The 27,500-nt window shown below is 45.6% G+C and overlaps 3 protein-coding genes across 5 annotated transcripts in view; 2 read left to right on the forward strand and 1 right to left on the reverse strand.

Annotated features, from left to right (window-relative positions):
* c9h1orf35 (chromosome 9 C1orf35 homolog) overlaps window positions 1-236 on the reverse strand; it is a 7,469-nt gene extending 7,233 nt beyond the window's left edge. The window contains exon 1 of the mRNA XM_066681025.1: window positions 1-236. This exon is cut by the window's left edge and continues 263 nt beyond it. The gene's annotated coding sequence lies outside the window, so the exon portion shown is untranslated.
* The window catches only part of guk1a (guanylate kinase 1a), a 16,300-nt gene extending 889 nt beyond the window's left edge, over window positions 1-15,411 (forward strand). Inside the window, exons 1-8 of one of the 3 annotated variants that reach the window (XM_066681039.1) lie at window positions 847-1,106; window positions 8,881-8,994; window positions 9,294-9,335; window positions 9,589-9,685; window positions 10,253-10,391; window positions 10,809-10,893; window positions 11,365-11,450; window positions 11,684-15,411. In XM_066681039.1, the coding sequence (XP_066537136.1) occupies window positions 1,073-1,106; window positions 8,881-8,994; window positions 9,294-9,335; window positions 9,589-9,685; window positions 10,253-10,391; window positions 10,809-10,893; window positions 11,365-11,450; window positions 11,684-11,719 (633 nt within the window). In that variant the 5' untranslated portion in view covers window positions 847-1,072 and the 3' untranslated portion in view covers window positions 11,720-15,411. Of the gene's footprint in view, window positions 1-846; window positions 1,107-6,117; window positions 6,148-8,880; window positions 8,995-9,293; window positions 9,336-9,588; window positions 9,686-10,252; window positions 10,392-10,808; window positions 10,894-11,364; window positions 11,451-11,683 lie in introns of those variants that run through there. The other 2 variants (XM_066681041.1, XM_066681040.1) reach the window with 2 other exon arrangements.
* A 6,339-nt stretch (window positions 15,412-21,750) lies between these two features.
* pik3r3a (phosphoinositide-3-kinase, regulatory subunit 3a (gamma)) overlaps window positions 21,751-27,500 on the forward strand; it is a 14,627-nt gene continuing 8,877 nt past the window's right edge. The window contains exon 1 of the mRNA XM_066681054.1: window positions 21,751-21,997. Coding sequence (XP_066537151.1) covers window positions 21,940-21,997 — 58 coding nt within the window. The 5' untranslated portion in view covers window positions 21,751-21,939. The remainder of the gene's footprint in view (window positions 21,998-27,500) is intronic.

Below are 27,500 nucleotides of genomic sequence, written 5' to 3' on the forward strand. Positions count from 1 at the left end.
TGTGCTGCTCCGCATACATTTTAGCCTCTTTTCACTCTGTTCTTCAGTGTTCAGAACCCGCACGGAGCAGGTGTGATTTGGGTCCTGGGTCATTCTGGTGCTAGTGGATCAGACACAGCCGTGCTACTAGAGTTAGAACCGTCCACCAACCAAAAGCGTGTCCACAGATGAGCTACTGTCTCTGACTCTACATCTACAAGGTGGACCAACGAGGGAGGAGTGTCTCACAGAGTGGACACAGGGTTTTAAAACTCCAGCAGGCACCACTGTGTCTGATCCACTCAATGTAACACACACTAACACACCACCACGTGCCTGCTCTGTGTGGGTCCTGACCATTAAAGAAAGGGGGTAATAAAGTATGCAGAGCCACACGTGGACTCCAGTCTGTAACTATAGAACTTCAAAGTGCCCCTGTGTATGAAAAGGACGTGGTTTTAATGTTTTGGCTGATCGGTATAGGCGAAGTGAAGGTGCTGTAGGGTCTTGGTGCACTACTTAGGGACCCTACTCGGGGTTGGAGCGCGTGTTGGAGCGCGTCCTCTCCAGATCTGCCGCATGACTTTGTTTTCGTCGACGCTCGAGCTGTCGCCCTGGTGACGTAAGCTTGAATGAAGCGGTAATGGCGCTCGCGGTGAACCGGAGCGACGGAGGGTGAGAGAGAGAAGGGAAGGAGAGACACAGGAAGGGGGGAAAAGAGAATCTGAAAGAGAGAGGGAGGAGGGGGAAGTAGAGACAGACGGTGTGGGGAGAGAGAAAAAGTAAAAAGGGGGAAGTTAGGGAAAGAAGAGACAGGAAGGAGGGGGGATGGAGTGAGGGATGGGACAGAGGTAAAGAGAGAAAGGAGGGGAGATTTAAGGAGAGAAAAAGAAGGGAGAGCTGGAAGAGAGAAGGAGCTTAAAGAGGGGATAGAATCAGAGTAGAGGAAAAGGAGAGAGAAAGGGAAAAGGAAACGAGGGAGAGGATACGTAGAAAGAGAGGAGAGCTGGGAGAGACTATAAGGAGAGAAAGACAGGACACGCTCAGAGGAGGAGAGGAGAGGAGAGGAGAGGAGGACCAGGTCCCGGAGCTGATGTTGGGGAGACTCCTGTACAGAACCTTCTCAGGTGAGAGCAGCAGCACTGAGACTTTAAGGGGAACTCCACCCACTTTTCAAAATTCACCTAGAATTCTGAGGCTGACCTGTAAACGCAGAGATGGACAGTGTTTGTGTGAGGGTCAGGACAGGGGACAGTGGACAGCAGAGGTGAATGGAACCAGACGTCCTCCTCTAAAATCCTCTCATTCCTCTGTAACACTCCTGTGGTTTATTACAGTGTAATAACTGTCCTCAGGCCCTCTATAACAGCGGTGTGTGTTAGATTAGTGTAATCTAATCTCAGACTGAAACTCAGTCCACGTGCAATTCTCCCGTCCTTAATTAGCCCCCAACTATCCTCACACACATGGTCCTGATTATCAGCCCTCAGCCTATCACAGGGGGGCTTTTATTATGAAATTCTGAAGAGATCTTTGGACCAACAGTGGTCAATGTTTATTCATTAACCTACAATCTTAAAATGAGGGACGCGACCAATCAAAATACACCCCTCAGACCATATAACCATTCTGTAGTAGGCCTCATGCCCATATAAGGAGTTACCGGGACGTTAAAGGAGCACTGCGTAATATTTTTACTGTCAAAATACAGCTTCAAAGTCATTGTGATGATAAACAGAGCTGTAATAGTGAGAATATAGCCCTTGTCAATGCTAATTGGGGCTCAACACTACAGAAACTCTACTATGTAACTTTTGGAGGAGGGGAGTAAACCACCACTTCCCCACTGATTTCAGTACAGTGCTGTAAATATAAATTAAACTAGGGGGAGCCCAAGGAGCAAAAAATCCAAATTTTACCTAGTGTTGAGCTGCTAATTCAGAGTAGCTGTTAGCATGTAGCATTGTTGACACACAGCTCCTTAAAGTAACACTAGGTAAGATTTGGTATTTTATTCCTGGTCTCCCCCTACAGCTGCAGGGTATAATTGTTTTTTAAAGCACTGTCCTGAAATCAATATTACCTAGTGTTACTTTAATGAGCAGGTAATTCAGAGCAGTGTTAGCCTGTGGTGTGAAGAATGTTCCAGAAGCTTCTCAGAGACGTGTCTGACTTTGACGTGGAAAAACAGAGACTGGGGTTTAAACACTGACCACGGTCAAGAGGCTCTGTCACTCTCAGCTGTGTCCGCAGTGACACATTTCTTTAAAGGTGCAGTCAGCTGTTTCACCACCAGGACCCGCAGACAGAACTAATCAAACTGACTGATTATTGTTTGTAAATGTGAAGCTCCTCACGGAACAGGGTTATGACTCTCTCACTGACCTCTACACACCGACTGATGACTGGATTAGGAACACGTCCTTGTTTCTCCACTCTCTGTCCACTCTGTGAGACACTCCTCCCTCGTTGGTCCACCTTGTAGATGTAGAGTCAGAGACAGTAGCTCATCTGTCGCTGCACAGTGTGTGTCGCTCGTCCTCTAGTCCTTCATCAGTGACACAGGACGCTGTCGGCTGGATTGGTTACGGGTGTTTGATTGGTTAAGGATGGTTGTGATTGGTTGTGGGTGTTTGTGATTGGTTGTGGGTTTTTGTGATTGGTTAAGGATGGTTGTGGGTGGATGTGATTGGTTACGGAAGGTTGTGATTAGTTACGGATGGTTGTGATTGGTTACGGGTGGTTGTGATTGGTTAAGGATGGTTGTGATTTGTTACGGGTGTTTGTGATTGGTTACGGATGCTTGTGATTGGTTACAGTTAGTTGTGATTGGTTACGGATTGCTGTGATTGGTTAAGGGTGATTGTGATTGGTTACGGGTGGTTGTGATTGGTTACAGATGCTTGTGATTGGTTACGGGTGGTTGTGATTGGTTAAGGATGGTTGTGATTGGTTAAGGGTGTTTGTGATTGGTTAAGAATGGGTGTGATTGGTTACAAGTGTTTGTGATTGGTTAAGGATGGGTGTGATTGGTTACAAGTGGTTGTGATTGGTTACGGGTGGTTGTGATTGGTTACGGGTGGTTGTGATTGGTTACGGGTGGTTGTGATTGGTTACGGGTGGTTGTGATTGGTTAAGGATGGTTGTGATTGGTTTTGGGTGGTTGTGATTGGTTACGGGTGGTTGTGATTGGTTAAGGATGGTTGTGATTGGTTACGGGTGGTTGTGATTGGTTTAGAGTGATTGTGATTGGTTAAGGATGGTTGTGATTGGTTTTGGGTGGTTGTGATTGGTTAAGGATGGTTGTGATTGGTTTAGGGTGGTTGTGATTGGTTTAGAGTGATTGTGATTGGTTAAGGATGGTTGTGATTGGTTTAGAGTGATTGTGATTGGTTAAGGATGGTTGTGATTGGTTTTGGGTGGTTGTGATTGGTTACGGATGGTTGTGATTGGTTAAGAGTGGTTGTGATTGGTTACGGGTGGTTGTGATTGGTTACGGGTGGTTGTGATTGGTTACGGGTGGTTGTGATTGGTTAAGGATGGTTGTGATTGGTTTAGGGTGGTTGTGATTGGTTTAGAGTGATTGTGATTGGTTAAGGATGGTTGTGATTGGTTTAGAGTGATTGTGATTGGTTAAGGATGGTTGTGATTGGTTTTGGGTGGTTGTGATTGGTTACGGATGGTTGTGATTGGTTAAGGGTAGTTGTGATTGGTTAAGGATGGTTGTGATTGGTTTAGGGTGGTTGTGATTGGTTAAGGATAGTTGTGATTGGTTTAGGGTGGTTGTTATTGGTTTAGAGTGATTGTGATTGGTTAAGGATGGTTGTGATTGGTTTAGAGTGATTGTGATTGGTTAAGGATGGTTGTGATTGGTTTAGAGTGATAGTGATTGGTTAAAGATGGTTATGATTGGTTAAGAGTGATTGTGATTGGTTAAGGATGGTTGTGATTGGTTACGGGTGGTTGTGATTGGTTACGGGTGGTTGTGATTGGTTAAGGGTGGTTGTGATTGGTTAAGGATGGTTGTGATTGGTTTAGGGTGGTTGTGATTGGTTAAGGATAGTTGTGATTGGTTTAGGGTGGTTGTGATTGGTTTAGAGTGATTGTGATTGGTTAAGGATGGTTGTGATTGGTTTAGAGTGATTGTGATTGGTTAAGGATGGTTGTGATTGGTTATGGATGGTTGTGATTGGTTTAGAGTGATTGCGATTGGTTAAGGGTGGTTGTGATTGGTTTAGAGTGATTGTGATTGGTTAAGGATGGTTGTGATTGGTTAAGGATGGTTGTGATTGGTTTAGAGTGATTGAGATTGGTTAAGGATGGTTGTGATTGGTTTTGGGTGGTTGTGATTGGTCAAGGATGGTTGTGATTGGTTTAGAGTGATTGTGATTGGTTAAGGATGGTTGTGATTGGTTAAAGATGGTTATGATTGGTTAAGGATGGTTGTGATTGATAGTTGTGTTATGGTCACTAAGCAGTCTCTCATCCCGTGGTGGCACTGTTTCACTAAATTCACTCACACTTTAATTTGTTCAAAGTGAGCTTCAGGAACAGAGCTGTAACCCGTCAGTGACAGTGTTACACACTACACACTGTTCCTAATCTATTGGAGCTTACAGTTATCTTTATGTAGGTTTAGGGTTAGGATCAGGGCTGAGGTCACCATCTACTGATGTGCTGAGTAGACACTGTAGAGGTGTGTGTGTGTGTGGTCAGATGTGTGGGAGTCCTCCTGGAGACCACTCTGTAGACCCCACCCCACCCCCGGAGTTCCAGTAAGGTCAGACTCTCCGGAGCCCAGACACCGAGGAGACAGACTGGATCTGCACCATTTAAGGTGGAATGGAATATTCAGATGAGAAGTCTAGGTGCCCGGGTACAAGTGCTGTAACATTTAAGGTGGAACACAGATCTATTAAGAAACTTGGACGCTTAAATACCACAGTTTCCAGCTTGTGTTCTTTTATCTAAACCAGGGGGAATTCATTAAAACATATTAAGGTCCAGTTAGAGAAGGTTTTCTCAGGCCAAGGTCCGGAGCGTAAAGTAGAACCTGAATATGGTCAGTGCCACGTCCTGTACATTACAATAGTCTCATAGTTTTGTGTTGTTAATAACTGAATGTCAAATTAAATTACACTTTCAGCAACATTTACTAATGATTATAAATAACAAATGATCTAAATAAATCACCCTTTTCTCATTTCAAGAAAAAATTACAAATAAAACAATGATTTTGGGAAAAAACACATCTTTAATGTCTCTAATGACTGTTGTAGTTGCAGTTGACTTTACTGCTTTCCCATAAGCAGCGATCTGATTGGCTCCTAATGCTGAGGACCGTAAACAGATCCATGTTCATCATTATTAGAATTCCAACCCATTATCGTCCCCTTCTCATTAAAGTCTCTGGTCGTAAGTCGCACCGCACCGTCGTCCCGAAAGTGTCCTAAAGAGCTTTGATCTCGTCCCTCGGGCTGTTTTTACTGACCCCAGGACAGCGGCGTCTGGACCCTGCCCTGTGTGTGTCACTCAGTGGAGTCACAGCGCTCATCATGATGCACAGATCTGATTGGCTGAGGAGCCTCACGTGTGATATGCAGAAACACATGTGATTGGTCGTGAGTTTCCTGGAGCGCTAAACCTGCACCGTAACGACTAGAAGAGTCACACACTTCAAACACACACTCTGTTCACAACTAAACAGCTCTGAACAGTTTATCAGCTACAGGTCCAGGTCCGGATCGGACAGTGTCTGGGTCCAGTCTCGGGCCGCGGGCCGCCTGTTCCTCACCTCGACTCTAAACCATGTCCTGAATTTTAGTTTTGGCCAAGAGTCGTTTAATTAAACATTAACTGATCCTCACATCCCCAGCTTCAGCTGTAACACCTGGGCTTTGTGGGCGGAGCCTGAATATGTTAATATTGTTATAAAACAAACACATCTGAAATCTCAGAGTTTTAGTTTATATTCAGTCAGTTTGAGTGTGGTTTGAGTTTCAGAGCAGTTTCAGTGTGTGAGAACAATCCGGAATAACTCCACCCTCCGGCTGTCAGACAGGTTTAACTCCTGTACACACACACACACACCCTTTCAAAAGAGATGACATCACTCACACACCTCAGAGTAACACACACTCACACAGAGACTCAGGTCAGAGGAGAGAGGTGAGTACAGACTTTTAACTTTTATATCACTGTAGTTCTTTTTGGGAGAATTTCCAACAAGCTGTGTGTGTGTGTGTAATGGTATGATTACTGAGTGAATGAGTGTGTATCTTGCTAAGATATTTGTTTAGTGTTTACTGACCGGACCCGCCACACACTCCACTCAGAGTCGATTCACACACCGGACTCTAGGAAACGATTCTGATTCAGTGAATCACATACTTCGAATCAGTGAGAGTTCACCAGGACTGGATACAGACTCTTTCAGGAGGCTCTGTCACTGAGGGTCCAGAGTTCAAATGAGAGACCACTGAGCACCAGTCCTTAAACGTGTGGCTGTCTCTGTCCCCTGTCCCGTGTCTGTCCTCTCTCTGTCCCCTGTCCCGTGTCTGTCCTCTCTCTGTCCCCTGTCCTGTGTCTGTCCTCTCTCTGTCTCCTGTCCTGTGTCTGTCCTCTCTGTCCCCTGTCCCGTGTCTGTCCTCTCTCTGTCTCCTGTCCTGTGTCTGTCCTCTCTCTGTCCCCTGTCCTGTGTCTGTCCTCTCTCTGTCTCCTGTCCTGTGTCTGTCCTCTCTGTCCCCTGTCCTGTGTCTGTCCTCTCTCTGTCCCCTGTCCTGTGTCTGTCCTCTCTCTGTCTCCTGTCCTGTGTCTGTCCTCTCTCTGTCTCCTGTCCTGTGTCTGTCCTCTCTCTGTCTCCTGTCCTGTGTCTGTCCTCTCTCTGTCCCCTGTCCTGTGTCTGTCCTCTCTCTGTCTCCTGTCCTGTGTCTGTCCTCTCTCTGTCCCCTGTCCCCTGTCCTGTGTCTGTCCTCTCTCTGTCCCCTGTCCTGTGTCTGTCCTCTCTCTGTCCCCTGTCCTGTGTCTGTCCTCTCTCTGTCTCCTGTCCTGTGTCTGTCCTCTCCCTGTCCCCTGTCCTGTGTCTGTCCTCTCTCTGTCCCCTGTCCTGTGTCTGTCCTCTCTCTGTCCCCTGTCCTGTGTCTGTCCTCTCTCTGTCCCCTGTCCTGTGTCTGTCCTCTCTCTGTCCCCTGTCCTGTGTCTGTCCTCTCTCTGTCTCCTGTCCTGTGTCTGTCCTCTCTCTGTCTCCTGTCCTGTGTCTGTCCTCTCTCTGTCCCCTGTCCCCTGTCCTGTGTCTGTCCTCTCTCTGTCCCCTGTCCCGTGTCTGTCCTCTCTCTGTCCCCTGTCCTGTGTCTGTCCTCTCTCTGTCTCCTGTCCTGTGTCTGTCCTCTCTGTCCCCTGTCCTGTGTCTGTCCTCTCTCTGTCCCCTGTCCTGTGTCTGTCCTCTCTCTGTCTCCTGTCCTGTGTCTGTCCTCTCTCTGTCTCCTGTCCTGTGTCTGTCCTCTCTCTGTCTCCTGTCCTGTGTCTGTCCTCTCTCTGTCTCCTGTCCTGTGTCTGTCCTCTCTCTGTCCCCTGTCCTGTGTCTGTCCTCTCTCTGTCTCCTGTCCTGTGTCTGTCCTCTCTCTGTCTCCTGTCCTGTGTCTGTCCTCTCTCTGTCCCCTGTCCTGTGTCTGTCCTCTCTCTGTCCCCTGTCCTGTGTCTGTCCTCTCTCTGTCCCCTGTCCTGTGTGTGTCCTCTCTCTGTCTCCTGTCCTGTGTCTGTCCTCTCTGTCCCCTGTCCTGTGTCTGTCCTCTCTCTGTCCCCTGTCCTGTGTCTGTCCTCTCTCTGTCTCCTGTCCTGTGTCTGTCCTCTCTCTGTCCCCTGTCCTGTGTCTGTCCTCTCTCTGTCTCCTGTCCTGTGTCTGTCCTCTCTCTGTCCCCTGTCCCCTGTCCTGTGTCTGTCCTCTCTCTGTCCCCTGTCCTGTGTCTGTCCTCTCTCTGTCCCCTGTCCTGTGTCTGTCCTCTCTCTGTCTCCTGTCCTGTGTCTGTCCTCTCTGTCCCATCCTCTCTCTGTCCCTTGTCCTGTGTCTGTCCCCTGTCCCGTGTCTGTCCTCTCTCTGTCCCCTGTCCCGTCTCTGTCCCGTCCTGTGTCTGTCTGTGGGAAGTGATTCAGTGAATCAGTTGAGTATATAATTTAATATAATATATAACTCCCACTAATACATCATATATAATCTAATAATAATCTACTGTAGTAATCCTGCTAAGACGGTGTAAGGGGGGGTAAGACGGTGTAAGGGGGGGTAAGAGGGTGGTGGTGGGGTTGTTTGTTGGTGTAAATGTGAAGGTGATTTTCCCCAGAGGAGATTCTATTGCACCGCTAACGAGCTCTGACTAAAACTAAACTAACGAGCGCTGATCAACGCTGTGGAGCTCCATTAACACCCTCCAATTAAAACTGATCTACACTGAGCTCCACACACAGACTGACTCCTGATTGGCCAACTGGGAACTGAGCTGATTGGACACCTGGGAACTGAGAGTTAATTGGCTGACTGAGAGCTGAGAGCTGATTTGCTGGCTGAGAGCTGAGAGCCGATTGGCTGACTGAGAGCTGATTGGCTGACTGAGAGCTGAGAGCTGATTGGCTGACTGAGAGCTGATTGGCTGACTGAGACCTGAGAGCTGATTGGCTGACTGAGACCTGAGAGCTGTGTCCTGTCTCTCTCTCTCTCTCTCTGTCCTGTCTCTCTCTCTTTCTGTCCTCTCTCTCTCTCTGTCTCTCTCTCTCTCTCTCTCTGTTCTATCTCTCTCTCTCTCTGTCTCTGTCCTGTCTCTCTGTGTTCTCTCTCTCTCTCTCTCTCTGTCCTGTCTCTCTCTCTCTCTCTCTGTCCTGTCTCTCTGTTCTCTCTCTCTCTCTCTGTAGTGATGGTTGGTCCGAGGCCGGTGGTACTGAGTGGTCCGTCAGGGGCAGGGAAGAGCACTCTGCTGAAAAGGTTGATGAAAGAATACGAAGGAGTCTTCGGCTTCAGCGTCTCACGTAAGAATCAAACACCCATTCATCCATTCATAACTGAACTGACCACTCAAACACTAACTGATTCATTCATTCATAACTGAACTGTCCATTTAAACACAGACACATTCATCCGTTCATGCCATGACCTGGTGGTGGAGGTTAATCTGAGACTGAGGACAGTGATGGGTTTTATTTAAATTCCAGAAACTCATTTACAATTCAAAATAATTAAAACATTAAAGGTACATTTAAAATGAGATAAAAGTAAAACAGTGACGGTGCTGTTCCTCTGAAGGTCTGTGTTTGTTTTGTTTGAACAGATACGACACGGAAGCCTCGTCCCGGAGAGGAGAACGGGAAAGGTGAACACACACATCGCTACTTTAACCTTCTTTAACCCTACATTCTCTCTCTCACACACACTCTGTATTCCTCTTTCACTGCAGTTTATTTTTATATCTTTATCTTATTTGATGTTTCTCTTCTTCTCTGTCAGTGTTTCCTTTGGCTTCATTAGAGATAATAATTAATCAAATACATTCAATTAGGATCTGAACAAAACTTCTGTTCTCTCTCTGTGTGCGTGTGTGTGTGTGTGTGTGTGTGTGTGTGTAGATTATCACTATGTGAGCCGAGAGGTGATGAAGGCTGGGATTGAGAACGGGGAATTCATTGAAAATGCAGAGTTCTCAGGGAACATGTACGGAACCAGGTACGGCTCACTGTCCTCACTGTCCTCAATGATAACCTGCCTCCGTCCTCACTGTCCTCTGTCCTCACTAGTGTCCTCAGTGATAACCTAAGCGCAGTACACAGAGGAGAGAAGAGGGCGGAGCCTGTGGACGACCTGTGAGCGTTTGAGCTGTTGTTACAGACGTCTGTTTTCTCTTAAAAGTAAACAGTGATGATCTTTTGGCGCTGAGACGTAGGAGACTCCACTGTGTGCTCCTCGTGACAGTCGCCATCGCTCCTTCCTCCTGTAACAAGCCACGCCCACTGACGTCCTCACGGCTCGAGCTGAGAAACCTACCGCTCTTTGATTCCCAAACCAACTTTTCTGGTTCCAGAACCTGTTTGTGTTGAAGGAAATGTGTCAAACGCCTCCCGACTCTGGTGGAAAGCACTGAGTGAATGAGGAGTGAATCATTTAAAAGAATCAGGATGAACAATATGTAAATGAGGTGTAAGTGGGTGGAGCTTGTTTCTTCTGCACTGCTGTCATTAAGATCACACTGGGGTCGTCAGGACTGTATAAACTGTGTGTGTGTGTGTCTCACAGTAAAGCTGCGGTCCAGGACGTCCAGGCCCAGAATCTGATCTGCATCCTGGACATAGACATGCAGGGAGTGAAGAACATAAAGAGAACAGACCTCAACCCCATCTACATCTCCATCCAGCCTCCGTCCATGAGCGTCCTGGTACTGACCCCCTCTGATTTACGCTGTCATCCTTTAGAGCAGCAGTGTGTGTTTATAGACGTCGTTATTGATGATGCGTAATTAACCCGAGGTTTTCCCTGAATGAGATTAATCTCCATCACAGGAGGCCAGTCAATGGTTAAAATACAGTTAGGTCAGAATCTCTGGGGCCTCCAGGCCACTAGGTGTCAGTGTAACAGCTGTTCATCACGAGAAGAAGAGTCTGGAGACATCGGCTGGAAAAAGACTATTTTTAGACACAGGATTAAAGCAACAGTGTGTAATATATTTTAGAGTCAGAGTCTGTCACAGGCTTAGCACGGCAGAAACTGCACTGTGTAACTTCTGAACATGTTTTGTGAACTGGCCGCTCTGTGTGTGTGTGTGTGTGTGTGTGTGTGTGTGTGTGTTCTTCAGGAGATGAGACTGAGGGACAGAAAAACCGAGAGCGAGGAAAGTCTTCAGAAACGTTTACAGGCAGCGAGAGTCGACCTGGAGATCAGTACGTCCTCTCTCTCTCTCTCTCTCTCTCTCTCTCTCTCTCTCTCTCGCTCTCTCTCTCTCACACACACACACACACATATTTCCATGCCTTCAGGGGACATTACATAGATGTCCATTCATTTGTGGAGACTTACTGACTCTAACACACCTTCACTTTAAAGTGTGATGTCATCACTGGGGAGTGGTTGCTGTAAACAGGGTTTAGTCCCCACTTTGTGATGAATACCTAGACCTCCACACTGTGAACACACACAGATACACACGTGGTCAGTGGCCCGGTGCGGCCCGGTGCGGCCCGGTGTGGCCCGGTGCTGTCGGGAGGAGAGCTGGCGTCTCCCTCTGTCCTGTTCAGTGTGAGATGTCGTCTGAACTCTACTTTGGGCTACAGTTGAGATGAATTGGTTTCTGGGGGTGATCTGTCTGACCCTGTGTGTGTGTGTGTGTGTGTGTGTGCTCCTCCTGTTTCCAGGTAAAGAGCCCGGTCTGTTTGACGTGGTCATCGTTAACGATGATCTGGACGAGGCGTACGTGAAGCTGAAGGGGGCTTTACTCCAGGTCATTATTCCACTTTAAAACCAGATCACATTTAAATAAACGACTCCAGTGTTCAGATCCCTTCTGTCGCTTCAGAACGAGGCCTTTCCAGGTCCACTTTATTCTTCTGTAATCAGCTGTAAATCCCACAGACACTGTTCCATCCCTGCATCCACCCCAGTGTCCCACCGCAGCGGACTCTGATACTCGGGAATGTGTCTCTGACCCGGTCTCTGTTTCTGTTCTTTCCACAGGAAATCCTGAAAGTTAAAGATTCCAGAAAAGATTAAACTCCAGCCTCCGACTCCGTCAGGAATCTCTGGCACACCTCCGGAACATTCCTCCTGCTCCAACACACACACACACACACTTCTACACATGAGACCAGGCTTAAGATTGAATTCCTTGGTTTTGTTTTGTATTGTTTTATGACAGAGATGGGTTTGTTTTGTTATTATTTTATTTTGCTGAAATAGACCCTGGAAGTCATGCTCTTATTTTGTAAAAGGCCTCTTGCCCATGTAAGGAGTTCCAGGTCTGAGTTGTGTTTCTCTAAATGTGAGTGTGATTTTTCACAGCCGCAGTCGACCAAACAGATCAGTGCAGAGGTCAGCGTGGAGAGGGCGTCTGAATCCAAACAGCCTGCTAACAAGCTAACACTGACCAGTGAGGACTTTAACAGTGGACTCACTCAGTGAGGGTTCGCTAACACTTTGACTCTGTTCATTTCTCTCAGAGAGATCTCCAACTCGCACACGGCTCCTTTAAGGGCAGAGCATGATTTTATCGGTCTATAGGTGGTGCTTTAATAAACTCCAACTCCACAGTTGTAAACCAGCAGTGTGTGGGCTGTGTCCCAATAACCACCAAGTTCCCAAACTCCGCTCTTTTAGTTCGTTAGCGTCGTTCTTTATGAACCGGGTCTCAGCAGGTCTCTGAATTAGAGAGTAATTACAGCAAACATTCCCACCAGGTACCTGCTAATGCTACCTCGCTAACACCACTAACTAGTGCTAGAGAGAAAAGAGCTGTCCCTTTAAAACAAAACTACAGGAGACTAAACTAGCTAGCGTGCTAATCTAAGAACGCTCTAAATGCAGTGTAATTAGCTCTTATTGAATTGTGAGGTTGGATTGTTTTATTTTGATTATTATTATTATTATTCGTATTTAATTCCCTGTGATACTGCCTTGGCGGGAGTTTCCTGGTTATTGGGACACAGCCGGGGTCTCCCTGGTGTTTAACTCCAGCTGAAGAGTCCCGCAGTGTGTCTGTGCCCTGTGTGTGGTGTGAACACACTCTGGAATATTCCTCGCTCGTGTTCAGGTGTTGAGTCTGAAATCTCTCGGACGTCTGCTGTGCTTTGTGCTGAAGGAAGTGTGGTCACTTGTAGAAAACGTCAAAGTTTAATCGCTTTATCTCCTGTGCGCTGTGGTGGTCTCAGCCTTAACCCTGCCGTCAGGAGGAGGTCGGGGTGGGATCTGATCCGAGAGCGCACAGTTGGCCTCTCTCTCTGTGACGGTGGGATGACCGCACATTTCTTCACTTCACACAAACCCAGTGCTAAGAGCGGGGTCTGCTAGCGTCCTGGCTGCTAGCGTCCTGCGGTGTGTTGAGGTGTCCACCTTTACGTGTCTTTACCAGTCAGAGGGAACGGGGAATTGGCGACAAGGGGTAAAAGAAATGCTTTAAAGTAACACTAGGTCATATTTTTACCTTAAAATTACAGCTTCAAAATCACTGTGATGATCCACTGAGCTGTAACAGGGAGCACAGGTCCATGACTGCTACTCTGGGCTCAGCACTGCAGAAACTGCACTATGTAACTTCTGGAAGAAGGTAGCTGACCACACCCTCATCCCTCCCCCATGATTTCAGGACAGTGCTGTAAAAGTGAATTACACTCTGACTGTAGGGGGAGCCCAGGAGCAAAGATACAGAATCTTACCTAGTGTTGCTTTAAAGAGAAACTGAAAATCTATTCTTAAATCTGTAAATTGAACCCTTGTCACCACCTTGTCACGTGTTTAAACGATACGTCAGTTTACACTTAGGCCACACTCTGGATTTTATGTTTTTGAAGCTTGTTAAAAAAAAACTAGGGCCAAAACGTTCTTAAGAAGTTTATATTAATGACCTGAGGTTCGCGTCCAGAGCATCGCAAGTCGAGGGAGTTCCACAACGTCCAGACCCCAGCGCCGTACACAGACAGGTCCATGTTCATGTCCACACACACTCTACCTGCATTATATGGCCATTTTATTAGAAACACCTGCGCTGTTCACTTCAGCCTCTAACTCACAAGAAATCAGAGTTTCACTCTGTGTCCAAACGTCTTCACACACTCCGTAAAGTCGGCACTGTAAGACGACGCAGTGTAGAATCTCTACAGAAAAGCACTGCCCAATAGAACAGAACGCTCTGGAGCAGCTGCACATGAGCCTAAGATCACTATACTCACTATCGTTTATGACGTGGAGGCAGCCCCGAGTGGGTCTGTACATGTGTTTACAGGTGGGGGGTGTTTGAGGAGGAGTGTAACTCACATCCACCTTGTGTTTACATCTGTTTACTCGATTTGAGCAAAAACAAACAACATAAACATTCAATTGTGTGCGCCCCCTGGAGGATGATTTATAGCACTGCACTGTTAAAAATGAAGGCGCCACAACGGGTTCTTTGACCGATGCTGTACAAGAACCACTTGTGGTTCCATATAGAACCGTGTTTGTGTAAAAGATGCGAGTGTGAAGAATCATTTAAAGGTTTAAGAACTTCACCCGACGTAAAGGTTCTTTACCCGTTTGGTTTTTCTAAGGCATCCCTCAGTGAACCGTTCGTAGCATCTTCATTTTACAGAGTGCACACGGCAGGATTCCTCACCATTCCAGATATTTTAAAGGGAGCCGTGTTACTCCACCTCTGGTTACATAGAGGTCAGTGGGTGGAGGCCAGCTGAAAGGGGGGCTTGTGGTAACCAGACGTAGGACACACTCCGACACTCCGGAGTATTCCTTTAAACCAGGGTTAGTCCTGTTTTAGTCCTGTTTTAGTCCTGTCCTGAACGGAGAAGGTGAATTATCCTGAGATTCCGCTTTTTAAACCAAATGAATCCTGATTTATTGTTGAGTGTTGGAGAAAGGCTGTGTTCTCTCAGCGGAGGAGGGTTTCACTCTGTGTGTGTGGTGGATTTTAAAGGGAAGGTTAACTGGACGAGTCTGTTTAAAGCCTCAGAGGAATAAAGAGGACGAGGCCATGTCTTTCAGCACAATCTGTGTTTATCTAAATGCATGAAACCTCAAATAATGCCGTATTTATTATTCATCTATTTAATCAAGCACAGACTCGGACCACTTTTACCTGAACGTTTGTTTATATTCTGTTTAAATATTCAACTGACGTGTGTTTTAACACCTGTGCATCAGAGACGTCCAATAATCCAGCTTCTGATACGCCGTCGGACGGTCCGAGAGGATCACTGGTCTCCTGGATCGGACTGCGCTGGTCTTACAGAGTCTCTGCTGATGATTTACGGGGATGTTCCGGACTGTTTCCAGTCTCTGTGCTGAATGTGTGACGTGTGGTTTATTATCGCAGACAGTTACTTCATCACAATTTACGCAAAACTTATTAATGACCAGCAGAGGCCAAGGAGCAGGCGCTTCACTCTCAGCAGCGTCTCGTCATTGACTCATAGTCGTTCTCTCACGAAACTCATCTGAGCTGATAAATCAACCGCCACAAACACAACACAGAGCTGAGACTGAAAACAAACCCGAGCATCCCTTTAATCCTCCAGTACATTCCTGAAGAACAATGTTTTTATTTTGTTTATCTGTATTTAACTCTGGACAGACGTGTTCATCAGTCCATTCTGATGCGTCCGTCTCGACTCGCTGCATTTATAAACCAGAATCTGTGTGTGTTTCTTTATTTCTAGTCACTTCTACTTCCATGTAACATTCAAATGTAATAAAAGTCCTCCAGAAAAAAAAACAGCCTTCTTTCCTATTGATTTAATGATACAAGAGCTGCTTTGTGTAGGTCTGTGTTAGATCAGACTGGGCTTTGTGTAGGTCTGTGTTAGATCAGACTGGGCTTTGTGTAGGTCTGCGTTAGAGCAGACTGGGCTTTGTGTAGGTCTGCGTTAGAGCAGACTGGGCTTTGTGTAGGTCTGCGTTAGAGCAGACTGGGCTTTGTGTAGGTCTGTGTTAGATCAGACTGGGCTTTGTGTAGGTCTGCATTAGATCAGACTGGGCTTTGTGTAGGTCTGCGTTAGATCAGACTGGGCTTTGTGTAGGTCTGTGTTAGATCAGACAGGGCTTTGTGTAGGTCTGTGTTAGAGCAGACAGGGCTTTGTGTAGGTCTGTGTTAGAGCAGACTGGGCTTTGTGTAGGTCTGCGTTAGATCAGACTGGGCTTTGTGTAGGTTTGCGTTAGATCAGACGGGGCTTTGTGTAGGTCTGCGTTAGAGCAGACGGGGCTTTGTGTAGGTCTGCGTTAGATCAGACGGGGCTTTGTGTAGGTCTGCGTTAGAGCAGACGGGGCTTTGTGTAGGTCTGTGTTAGATCAGACTGGGCTTTGTGTAGGTTTGCGTTAGATCAGACGGGGCTTTGTGTAGGTCTGCGTTAGAGCAGACGGGGCTTTGTGTAGGTCTGCGTTAGATCAGACGGGGCTTTGTGTAGGTCTGCGTTAGAGCAGACGGGGCTTTGTGTAGGTCTGCGTTAGATCAGACTGGGCTTTGTGTAGGTCTGCATTAGATCAGACTGGGCTTTGTGTAGGTCTGCGTTAGATCAGACTGGGCTTTGTGTAGGTCTGCGTTAGATCAGACTGGGCTTTGTGTAGGTCTGCGTTAGAGCAGACAGGGCTTTGTGTAGGTCTGTGTTAGATCAGACAGGGCTTTGTGTAGGTCTGTGTTAGAGCAGACTGGGCTTTGTGTAGGTCTGTGTTAGAGCAGACTGGGCTTTGTGTAGGTCTGCGTTAGAGCAGACTGGGCTTTGTGTAGGTCTGCGTTAGAGCAGACTGGGCTTTGTGTAGGTCTGCGTTAGATCAGACGGGGCTTTGTGTAGGTCTGCGTTAGAGCAGACTGGGCTTTGTGTAGGTCTGCGTTAGATCAGACTGGGCTTTGTGTAGGTCTGCGTTAGATCAGACGGGGCTTTGTGTAGGTCTGCGTTAGATCAGACTGGGCTTTGTGTAGGTCTGCGTTAGATCAGACTGGGCTTTGTGTAGGTCTGCGTTAGATCAGACGGGGCTTTGTGTAGGTCTGCGTTAGATCAGACTGGGCTTTGTGTAGGTCTGCGTTAGATCAGACTGGGCTTTGTGTAGGTCTGCGTTAGGTTCCCCAACACTGCACTGTCATTGCTGCTCTTCTGGGAGGATGCACTGATGTTTCTTGAGATTATTCTGTAGTAAATCCCTCCCCACTCTGAACAGGAATACAGTATCGCTCCAGTGTGAACACCATGGTGTTTAGATAAGTCTTTTTAGTAAAACTCTTCCCCCTGATACAGTTTCTCTCCAGTGTGAACGCGCTGGTGTCTCGAGTGAACTCTGAGAAAGCTGAGTAAACTCTTGCCACACTCTGAACACAGGTACTGTTTCTCTCCTGTGTGAATGCGCTGGTGAGCTCGGAGGGAACTGGATGTAGGTGACGTCTTCAAGATCAATCAAGATATTACTGTACACACCAACAACTGTAAGAGACAATAATACAGGGGTGGGCAATCTTACCCAGGGCTGGTGTGGCTGCTGTTTTTTGTTCCAACCAACCAGGAGGTCACATGATCAGTTGTTTTACAGAGACCAACTAATTCAGGTGAGCTCTGGCCCGATTGGACTAAAATCCAGTGGCCACACAGACCCTTTGCCGATGAGATTACACACCCCTGCATTAACACGTCGGTCTGATATAAAATATTAAAGTTGAAAACGTTGACACTGCTGCATTCAAATGATTTACTGATCTCTTTTACAAGGAATAACAAATTAATCAAGTAAAACCAGTCAATAGAGTGTGAATGGAAAAATGAAAAATTCTGTTTAAGGACCGGTCCAATAACTTCAGGGATATTAAACTGATATCCAAACTGTGAGTGGAGCTGTAATGTACGGGTAGGTTACGCCACCTGGTGGCGGACAGCTGTGTGTGTCCTGGCCGCTGATGAAGAGCTGCTGCGGTTACGGGTGTAAACACAGCACCGAGGTTTACTCCCGGTTCAGACACACTTCCCTCATTCTCCACCTTCTTCTTCAGAGAGAGAAGCTGTCCGCCCTCGTTTCTGTGAGAGAGAGAGTCACAGACACAGTGTAAACGGCGTGGAAAAGTCTTACACAGATCTTTACCTTCAGTAAAACACCTCCTGGTTTATCTCCAGCTCACAGCTCTCCTTCTGCTCCTCTCTCACACACAGCCCGCTCCACAACACCCGCCCCTCAGCCGCGATTGGCTGGAACCTCATAGGAGCAGCTCTCTGATTGGCCCGTTCCCTTTGAGACTGGGTCCTTGTTGCTAAGGGAATGTTTCCACTGGGGATCGGGCGGCAGCAGGTTTGACTGCACCCTGCTCCGGGTTTTAAAAGTTATCTGACCGAATTAAAGTAAACTAGTTGGATTTTGTTTATAAAAATCGATACGTTTCAGATCCAGACGATTTGGGTCTGTATTTTATAATTAAACCGAGCCTTCATTCAGGACAAAATGCTACATCTACCTACGTCTTTCAGTTTTACTTTAATATCCACTGTCCACACAGGAGCAGTTTGTAGTGACACTGACGTGGTGGTGGTGTGTTAGTGTGTGTTGTGCTGGTGTAGAGTGGATCAGACACAGCAGTGCTGCTGGAGTTTTTAAACCCCTCAGTGTCTGGACCGAGAACAGTCCACCGACCAAAAACATCCAGCCGACAGCGTCCTGTGTCACTGATGAAGGACTAGAGGACGAGCGACACACACTGTGCAGCGACAGATGAGCTACTGTCTCTGACTTTACATCTACAAGGTGGACCAACGAGGGAGGAGTGTCTCACAGAGTGGACAGAGAGTGGACACAGGGTTTAAAAACTCCAGCAGCACTGCTGTGTCTGATCCACTCTACACCAGCACAACACACACACACACACACACACACACATATATATATTATTTGACCGTGTTCCCTGGCGTAGCTGGTGTGTGGTAAGTGGTCAAGGGTAAGGGAACGTGTTACTGGTTTGTTACGTCATCACAAAGCGGATGATTAGAAGTGTGTAAGTGATGGTAAGTGGTCAAGGTTAAAGTAAACAGAGTTATTGGGACGTTACATCATCAGACGGATGATGAGAAGTGTGTGTATCATTTTTCTCCATGTCTCAAGGTCAGTGTGGTCAGTTTGTTAAAAAAAAAAGCCTTGAGCTTTAATCAGTGGAGCGTGAGCACACACAGTTTTCCAGACGGAATCAGAGCTGCTCTGTTTATTATTAATAACATCTGTGAATATGGAGTGTGCTTATTTTCTCACACCGTAAACGAACATGAAGGAAAACTACAGAAATGACGCTGGTGAAGAAAAGGTGAAAGGTGTAACGTGTCACACTCACCTCCCGGCGTTTTTCCCACAACAGAGTCATAGTTCAGATAAAAATGACATGTACACATTTATTAGAGCAGGTCCAGTTTGAGCTGATTATGTCAAAACAACAAGCCACACCATTTTCCACTGGTCCAGTCCAAATACTGTTTCAGCTCAAACTCAACGGAATGCTGTAACTGTCAGAGCTACACTCTTATAACAGGCCGAAAACATCAAAACAGGACCAACAAATAATGAAGAATGAACACTACTGCTGTATCAGTGAATTAATCTAGCGCCCCCTATGGGATTTTTCATAAACCGTTAGGTCTGTGCTAATGCTCCTGCACACTTTTTTTTTTTTTTTGCTCTTTCTTTATTAAACAGAAGCATTTAAAGATTGTTAAAGACGCAGGTCTCTGATTGATTAATAGCATTTATTTAAAAAAAAAAGTTATATCCTTTTTAAAGTGTTTTATTACAATATAGGGATAGCACTTTATGCAAATGCTTAGCTATCAACTGGAATACAGCAGCAATGAATACGTCCTCTCAACACCTCAACAGAAATACCTCAGCAATGACCTAGCAATCAGCTGCTACAGCATAGCAACCACCTGGGATATCATAGCTGCGGGCTAGCAACATATTAGCACATCTCATTACATTAGCAACTACCTGGTAACATCTTAGATTTCTTTAATTTAAAACAAAACACATTCTTTTGTTTAAAGAATTTTAGTCTTTGTCTGGAGACGAAGAGGACCCCGGGAGTTTGAGACGTCCTGAGTGGACCGTGCTAGCATGTTTTTAGCAGTAGCTCATTATCGCTGGGAGTGGAGGCAGTAAAACTCAGGTTCTGGAACAGAGCAGAGTTAATGATGGAGAGAAAAAGAAGTGAAATGAGGAGAAAATGTTCTTCATGAAAAAGTAAACAGCCTGAAGCACAAACACAGGATCAAACAGTAACTCGGCAGCAAATCTGGGCTTTAAAACAGATCTGTAAAAGAATTTGAGAATAACTTACAGCAGTGTGTGATGATGTTCCTCTCTCGGGGGCAGGAACAGGCTCAGACACACATTTCAATTTAAATATAATTATTCTGTGGAGGAGTAATGACTCTCTTTGAGGTTAAATTCCAGAACAGTCATCAATTCATTAAGGATTTATTAGAATATTATCAACAAACAGATAATAAAAATAATATTACCATAATTATATCGTATTACGTTATTATAACACAATCCATTACACATTTCAAATAATATTAATATTAATTAAAAATGTTCTCTGTGAGGAGTGTGGTGTGTTCTCCCTGTGTCTGTGTGGGTTTCCTCCGGGTGACTGCCTGTGAGGAGTGTGGTGTGTTCTCCCTGTGTCCGCGTGGGTTTCCTCCGGGTGACTGTCTGTGAGGAGTGTGGTGTGTTCTCCCTGTGTCTGCGTGGGTTTCCTCCAGGTTACTGTCTGTGAGGAGTGTGGTGTGTTCTCCCTGTGTCTGCGTGGGTTTCCTCCGGGTGGCTGTCTGTGAGGAGTGTGGTGTGTTCTCCCTGTGTCTGCGTGGGTTTCCTCCAGGTTACTGTCTGTGAGGAGTGTGGTGTGTTCTCCCTGTGTCTGCGTGGGTTTCCTCCGGGTGACTGTCTGTGAGGAGTGTGGTGTGTTCTCCCTGTGTCTGCGTGGGTTTCCTCCAGGTTACTGTCTGTGAGGAGTGTGGTGTGTTCTCCCTGTGTCTGCGTGGGTTTCCTCCGGGTGGCTGTCTGTGAGGAGTGTGGTGTGTTCTCCCTGTGTCTGCGTGGGTTTCCTCCAGGTTACTGTCTGTGAGGAGTGTGGTGTGTTCTCCCTGTGTCTGCGTGGGTTTCCTCCGGGTGGCTGTCTGTGAGGAGTGTGGTGTGTTCTCCCTGTGTCTGCGTGGGTTTCCTCCAGGTTACTGTCTGTGAGGAGTGTGGTGTGTTCTCCCTGTGTCTGCGTGGGTTTCCTCCGGGTGACTGTCTGTGAGGAGTGTGGTGTGTTATCCCTGTGTCTGCGTGGGTTTCCTCCGGGTGCTTAATCACACATTCATAACATTGCTTTTTTAACTATATAATAATTACTGATTAATAATATAATGAACTAAACGTAACATTTACAGCATTTTTAAAAATACAATGCCTTACAAATGACACAGTTATATCAGCGCTCATATTAATGATACAATAAAACATTTAAAACAAGTTTGTTATATATTCATTTATTCACATCTCTGTCATCATCACCGTCCTATTCTTTTCTGAGTAGTTTCAGTGGAAATATATAATATCAACTTCACAGTAACATCATTAACTACACATTTATAAAATCACTGACATTAATGACACTTTTATTCCTCGTAACTCCTGGCTGTGAAAGGTTCCCCGTTGTTGTGAACACTGTGAAATGAAGGTGATAAAGTGCAGCTGAACCGCAGAAGGAGGAAACCTGACTTTTTTCTGATGAAAGAAAAGCGCAAAGTATTCAGAACCGGACACGGACTGCACCATTCAGGACGTCCGCGGGGGGGGGACGGGGCAGTGTGGGTGAGGACAGGTCTCACGGTGAGTCTGAATGTTCGTGGTGTAACTCTTATGTTCACAGTGTGTTCCCGTGTCGCCCTCTCACAGGAACAGCTTTATAAGACTTTAATAAGACCCAGGGAATAAAGTGATGAGTGCTCAGAGTAAAGAGATCAGTCCTAACCCCCCCCCCCCCCCCCCCTCCTTTGTGAGTTGGTATGGTCTGGTGTGGTGTAGAAAGTCCCTGCTGAGTGAGTGTCTCCTGCTCACAGCTCCACTCCACTGACAGCTCCTGGACTCTGAGGCATGGCACCTTCTCTGCTGGAGTGAGCGTGGTAGCAGAGTGTGTGTTGGGGTGTATACAGGAGTGTGTGCTCTGAGTGACATTGTTTTAACTTAGATTAAGTCTTCACTGAAGGATACACACACAGAGACTCACCATGGCGTCCACTGAGCCATTCTCCTACATAGAGATGAATGGAGGTGGCACTGGAGCAGGTAACAACTTTTATCACCTGTTTGTTTACCACATTATTAACTCTTACACTTTTATACGGTTAATGACTCATGACTTACTTATTGATTGATTGTGATCAGTTCAGCTCTGAAATGTTCTCTACACGAGGAGTGTGTTTATTAAACTGATGTTGAGAGAAGGGCGTCCCCTCCTCCACCTGCGGTTTATACAGTTACTCTCTACGTTACTCTGCATGTTCAGAGCAGAGGGTTTGGACCGGAAGGTTGTTGGTTCAAACCGCGCGGCCGACAATAACAGTGGGTGGGAGGAGTAAAGGAACGGCACGGTCTCCTCCCTCAACATCCACAGCTGAGAAACGCACCTAACCCCCAACCGCTCCCGGGGCGCTGAGAGGGCTGCCCACAGCTCCAGGGGTGTGTTCACTGCCCTGATCAAAAGTGTGTGTGTGTTTTCACTGCCACGGATGTGTTAAATGTAGATGTCAGTTTTCATTCTATTTCTTTAATTATTACAAATTTCATATTTATAACTTAATTGATATTTTATATCTTCACTGTCCACAGAAAACCATGTATCTCCGTGTGTGTGGATGTTTAGTTCACTATGTATCATTTAAACACATGGACCAATAGAAATGCTCCAAAAATACTTTTACTTTGGCTTCAATTTAAAGTTTAGAAGGTTTTTTTTCCTTCTCCTGTAAAGTTTTGAAGATACAGTGAGAGTATTTCACATATAAAACATTTAATATTAATTGCAAGTTAATCGCAGCATTAACTGCCAAAGTACAACGTTATAAAGTCCATTTCTATCTATGAATTATAACACTGCCATCACAATTAAATCATCACTAACCAAACATCCATAATATTCATAAAAGTTAATTATTACATGTTTTTAAAAATGTGAATTAACTTAATGTTACAGCACTATAAACATAACTTAATATTAGTAACTGTCATCTAAACTATTAGCTTTATTATTAAATAATTATAGCCCTAATATTATAATAATACACTTACAGCACTATGACATGTTTATGGTATAACATTACAAATGTACCCATATTTATGATGATGATTTTACCTAAATACAAACTGTACATTGTGCTTACATTAATGTGATATTTGTGCTTATATCATTAGCTTTAGCCAAATCTAACCACATGTTTATAACTGTAAATTTAACAATGTTTACTGCATACAAAACCACTAACATCATAATATACACCGTAGCTTGTGTTAATCTTAATTTAGCAACGCTGTTCTTAAGTGAACTGCACATTGTACTAAAATTAGCTTCACAATTTCCCACATTGCTAGCATGTTTGATTGCCAACATTAGCCAGGAATTGGGATCATTGCTAACATTGGTAACATGAACCACACACATCTAGCATGGCTAACATTACTGACATACTGTTTAATTGCTAACATTAGCCACACATTTTCAGTAATGGTAAAATTAGCATTGCATTTACAGCATTGTTAACATTACCAACATACCGTTTAATTGCTAAGATTAGCCAGACATTAGCAACATTGCTAACATTCGCAACATTTCTACCAACACAGAAATTGCATGTTTTAGCGCGCGTGTTAGCGTTGTTAGTGTTAGCGCTGCTGATTGTGTGAGCTCTGGGGGCGGTGTATAATTTAAGGTGGAAATTTTTAACGAATGTTTGTTTTCTGATGAATGTTTAGGAATTAAATAGTTCAGGGTGCTGAGGAAGCTTGTGTTTCAGAGAAGTGCTGCATGTCTCAACATGTTCCACACAAACACACACACACACAAACACACACACACACAGTGCTGAGGGTTCAGTGAGTTCAGTGTGTGTGTGTGTGTGAGGGATCTGGGGAAGTCCCTTAACTTCAGTTATGGCAGTTTTTTGCCTGTAATTCCAGGAGACGTTTCTGTAACACTTCCTATAAAATCTGTGCCAAAACGACTTTACAAATCGGTTTATAGGGGATAGATGGTTTAAATAATATTTATACACATAAAATATACCATAACTGCACTTACGTTCTTAACACTTCATAAAGTAAAAGTATGATTTATGGCCAGGCTCCACACTCTGTCCACTGTGTTATACCCAGAATCTTATTTCAGCTTCTTGTCATGTTTACTGTGTTCCTATATATAAAGCATTTTGAAACCTGATTTTAAAAAGCTACACCCTGTTTCAGAACGGGTCCTGCCTTTATTTTTACTGCTGCCGACTCCACTCCCAGAGGAGTTGGGACATTGTGTGAAATGCAACAAAAGCAAGATCTGGAATTTGTTGTTTTTCTTGAATTTGTTTTGGCCTCATTCACACAGTTCTGTTTAAAAAAAAACTCCCTGTTTTTAAAAATATCCATCTACTAAAAATACGAAAATGGCTGCATTTTCACACCAGTCCAGTAGGGGGCTTAAAGAGGGACTTCAAAACACCACGACCACACACACGTCCTGAAACGACTGAATCTAGATGTTAACAGTGCAGTATATATTTCTAACACACACCATTTCTATTCATTCATCTGTGTGAATCTGAACTCTAGTGCAGTCTGCGTGTGTACAGTGTAGTTTATGACTGATGTAGTTCACTGTAGAGGGAGTGAGGAGCTGTGTGTGTACAGTGTAGTTTGTGACTGATGTAGTTCACTGTAGAGGGAGTGAGGAGCTGTGTGTGTACAGTGTAGTTTATGACTGATGTAGTTCACTGTAGAGGGAGCGAGGAGCTGTGTGTGTACAGTGTAGTTTGTGACTGATGTAGTTCGCTGTAGAGGGAGTGAGGAGCTGTGTGTGTACAGTGTAGTTTGTGACTGATGTAGTTCACTGTAGAGGGAGTGAGGAGCTGTGTGTGTACAGTGTAGTTTGTGACTGATGTAGTTCACTGTAGAGGGAGTGAGGAGCTGTGTGTGTACAGTGTAGTTTATGACTGATGTAGTTCACTGTAGAGGGAGTGAGGAGCTGTGTGTGTACAGTGTAGTTTATGACTGATGTAGTTCACTGTAGAGGGAGTGAGGAGCTGTGTGTGTACAGTGTAGTTTGTGACTGATGTAGTTCACTGTAGAGGGAGTGAGGAGCTGTGTGTGTACAGTGTAGTTTATGACTGATGTAGTTCACTGTAGAGGGAGTGAGGAGCTGTGTGTGTACAGTGTAGTTTGTGACTGATGTAGTTCGCTGTAGAGGGAGTGAGGAGCTGTGTGTGTACAGTGTAGTTTGTGACTGATGTAGTTCACTGTAGAGGGAGTGAGGAGCTGTGTGTGTACAGTGTAGTTTGTGACTGATGTAGTTCACTGTAGAGGGAGTGAGGAGCTGTGTGTGTACAGTGTAGTTTGTGACTGATGTAGTTCGCTGTAGAGGGAGTGAGGAGCTGTGTGTGTACAGTGTAGTTTGTGACTGATGTAGTTCGCTGTAGAGGGAGTGAGGAGCTGTGTGTGTACAGTGTAGTTTGTGACTGATGTAGTTCACTGTAGAGGGAGTGAGGAGCTGTGTGTGTACAGTGTAGTTTATGACTGATGTAGTTCACTGTAGAGGGAGTGAGGAGCTGTGTGTGTACAGTGTAGTTTGTGACTGATGTAGTTCGCTGTAGAGGGAGTGAGGAGCTGTGTGTGTACAGTGTAGTTTGTGACTGATGTAGTTCACTGTAGAGGGAGTGAGGAGCTGTGTGTGTACAGTGTAGTTTATGACTGATGTAGTTCACTGTAGAGGGAGTGAGGAGCTGTGTGTGTACAGTGTAGTTTGTGACTGATGTGGTTCACTGTAGAGGGAGAGAGGAGCTGTGTGTGTACAGTGTAGTTTGTGACTGATGTAGTTCACTGTAGAGGGAGTGAGGAGCTGTGTGTGTACAGTGTAGTTTATGACTGATGTAGTTCACTGTAGAGGGAGTGAGGAGCTGTGTGTGTACAGTGTAGTTTGTGACTGATGTAGTTCACTGTAGAGGGAGTGAGGAGCTGTGTGTGTACAGTGTAGTTTGTGACTGATGTAGTTCACTGTAGAGGGAGCGAGGAGCTGTGTGTGTACAGTGTAGTTTATGACTGATGTAGTTCACTGTAGAGGGAGAGAGGAGCTGTGTGTGTACAGTGTAGTTTATGACTGATGTAGTTCACTGTAGAGGGAGCGAGGAGCTGTGTGTGTACAGTGTAGTTTATGACTGATGTAGTTCACTGTAGAGGGAGAGAGGAGCTGTGTGTGTACAGTGTAGTTTATGACTGATGTAGTTCACTGTAGAGGGAGAGAGGAGCTGTGTGTGTACAGTGTAGTTTGTGACTGATGTAGTTCACTGTAGAGGGAGAGAGGAGCTGTGTGTGTACAGTGTAGTTTGTGACTGATGTAGTTCACTGTAGAGGGAGAGAGGAGCTGTGTGTGTACAGTGTAGTTTGTGACTGATGTAGTTCGCTGTAGAGGGAGTGAGGAGCTGTGTGTGTACAGTGTAGTTTGTGACTGATGTAGTTCACTGTAGAGGGAGTGAGGAGCTGTGTGTGTACAGTGTAGTTTATGACTGATGTAGTTCACTGTAGAGGGAGTGAGGAGCTGTGTGTGTACAGTGTAGTTTATGACTGATGTAGTTCACTGTAGAGGGAGTGAGGAGCTGTGTGTGTACAGTGTAGTTTGTGACTGATGTAGTTCACTGTAGAGGGAGAGAGGAGCTGTGTGTGTACAGTGTAGTTTGTGACTGATGTAGTTCGCTGTAGAGGGAGTGAGGAGCTGTGTGTGTACAGTGTAGTTTGTGACTGATGTAGTTCACTGTAGAGGGAGTGAGGAGCTGTGTGTGTACAGTGTAGTTTATGACTGATGTAGTTCACTGTAGAGGGAGAGAGGAGCTGTGTGTGTACAGTGTAGTTTGTGACTGATGTGGTTCACTGTAGAGGGAGAGAGGAGCTGTGTGTGTACAGTGTAGTTTATGACTGATGTAGTTCACTGTAGAGGGAGTGAGGAGCTGTGTGTGTACAGTGTAGTTTTTGACTGATGTAGTTCACTGTAGAGGGAGCGAGGAGCTGTGTGTGTACAGTGTAGTTTATGACTGATGTAGTTCACTGTAGAGGGAGAGAGGAGCTGTGTGTGTACAGTGTAGTTTATGACTGATGTAGTTCACTGTAGAGGGAGAGAGGAGCTGTGTGTGTACAGTGTAGTTTATGACTGATGTAGTTCACTGTAGAGGGAGAGAGGAGCTGTGTGTGTACAGTGTAGTTTGTGACTGATGTAGTTCACTGTAGAGGGAGAGAGGAGCTGTGTGTGTACAGTGTAGTATATGACTGATGTAGTTCACTGTAGAGGGAGAGAGGAGCTGTGTGTGTACAGTGTAGTTTATGACTGATGTAGTTCACTGTAGAGGGAGAGAGGAGCTGTGTGTGTACAGTGTAGTTTGTGACTGATGTAGTTCACTGTAGAGGGAGAGAGGAGCTGTGTGTGTACAGTGTAGTTTGTGACTGATGTAGTTCACTGTAGAGGGAGTGAGGAGCTGTGTGTGTACAGTGTAGTTTATGACTGATGTAGTTCACTGTAGAGGGAGTGAGGAGCTGTGTGTGT

This window comes from Hoplias malabaricus, chromosome 9, assembly GCF_029633855.1.
Source record: "Hoplias malabaricus isolate fHopMal1 chromosome 9, fHopMal1.hap1, whole genome shotgun sequence".
NCBI lineage: Eukaryota > Metazoa > Chordata > Actinopteri > Characiformes > Erythrinidae > Hoplias > Hoplias malabaricus.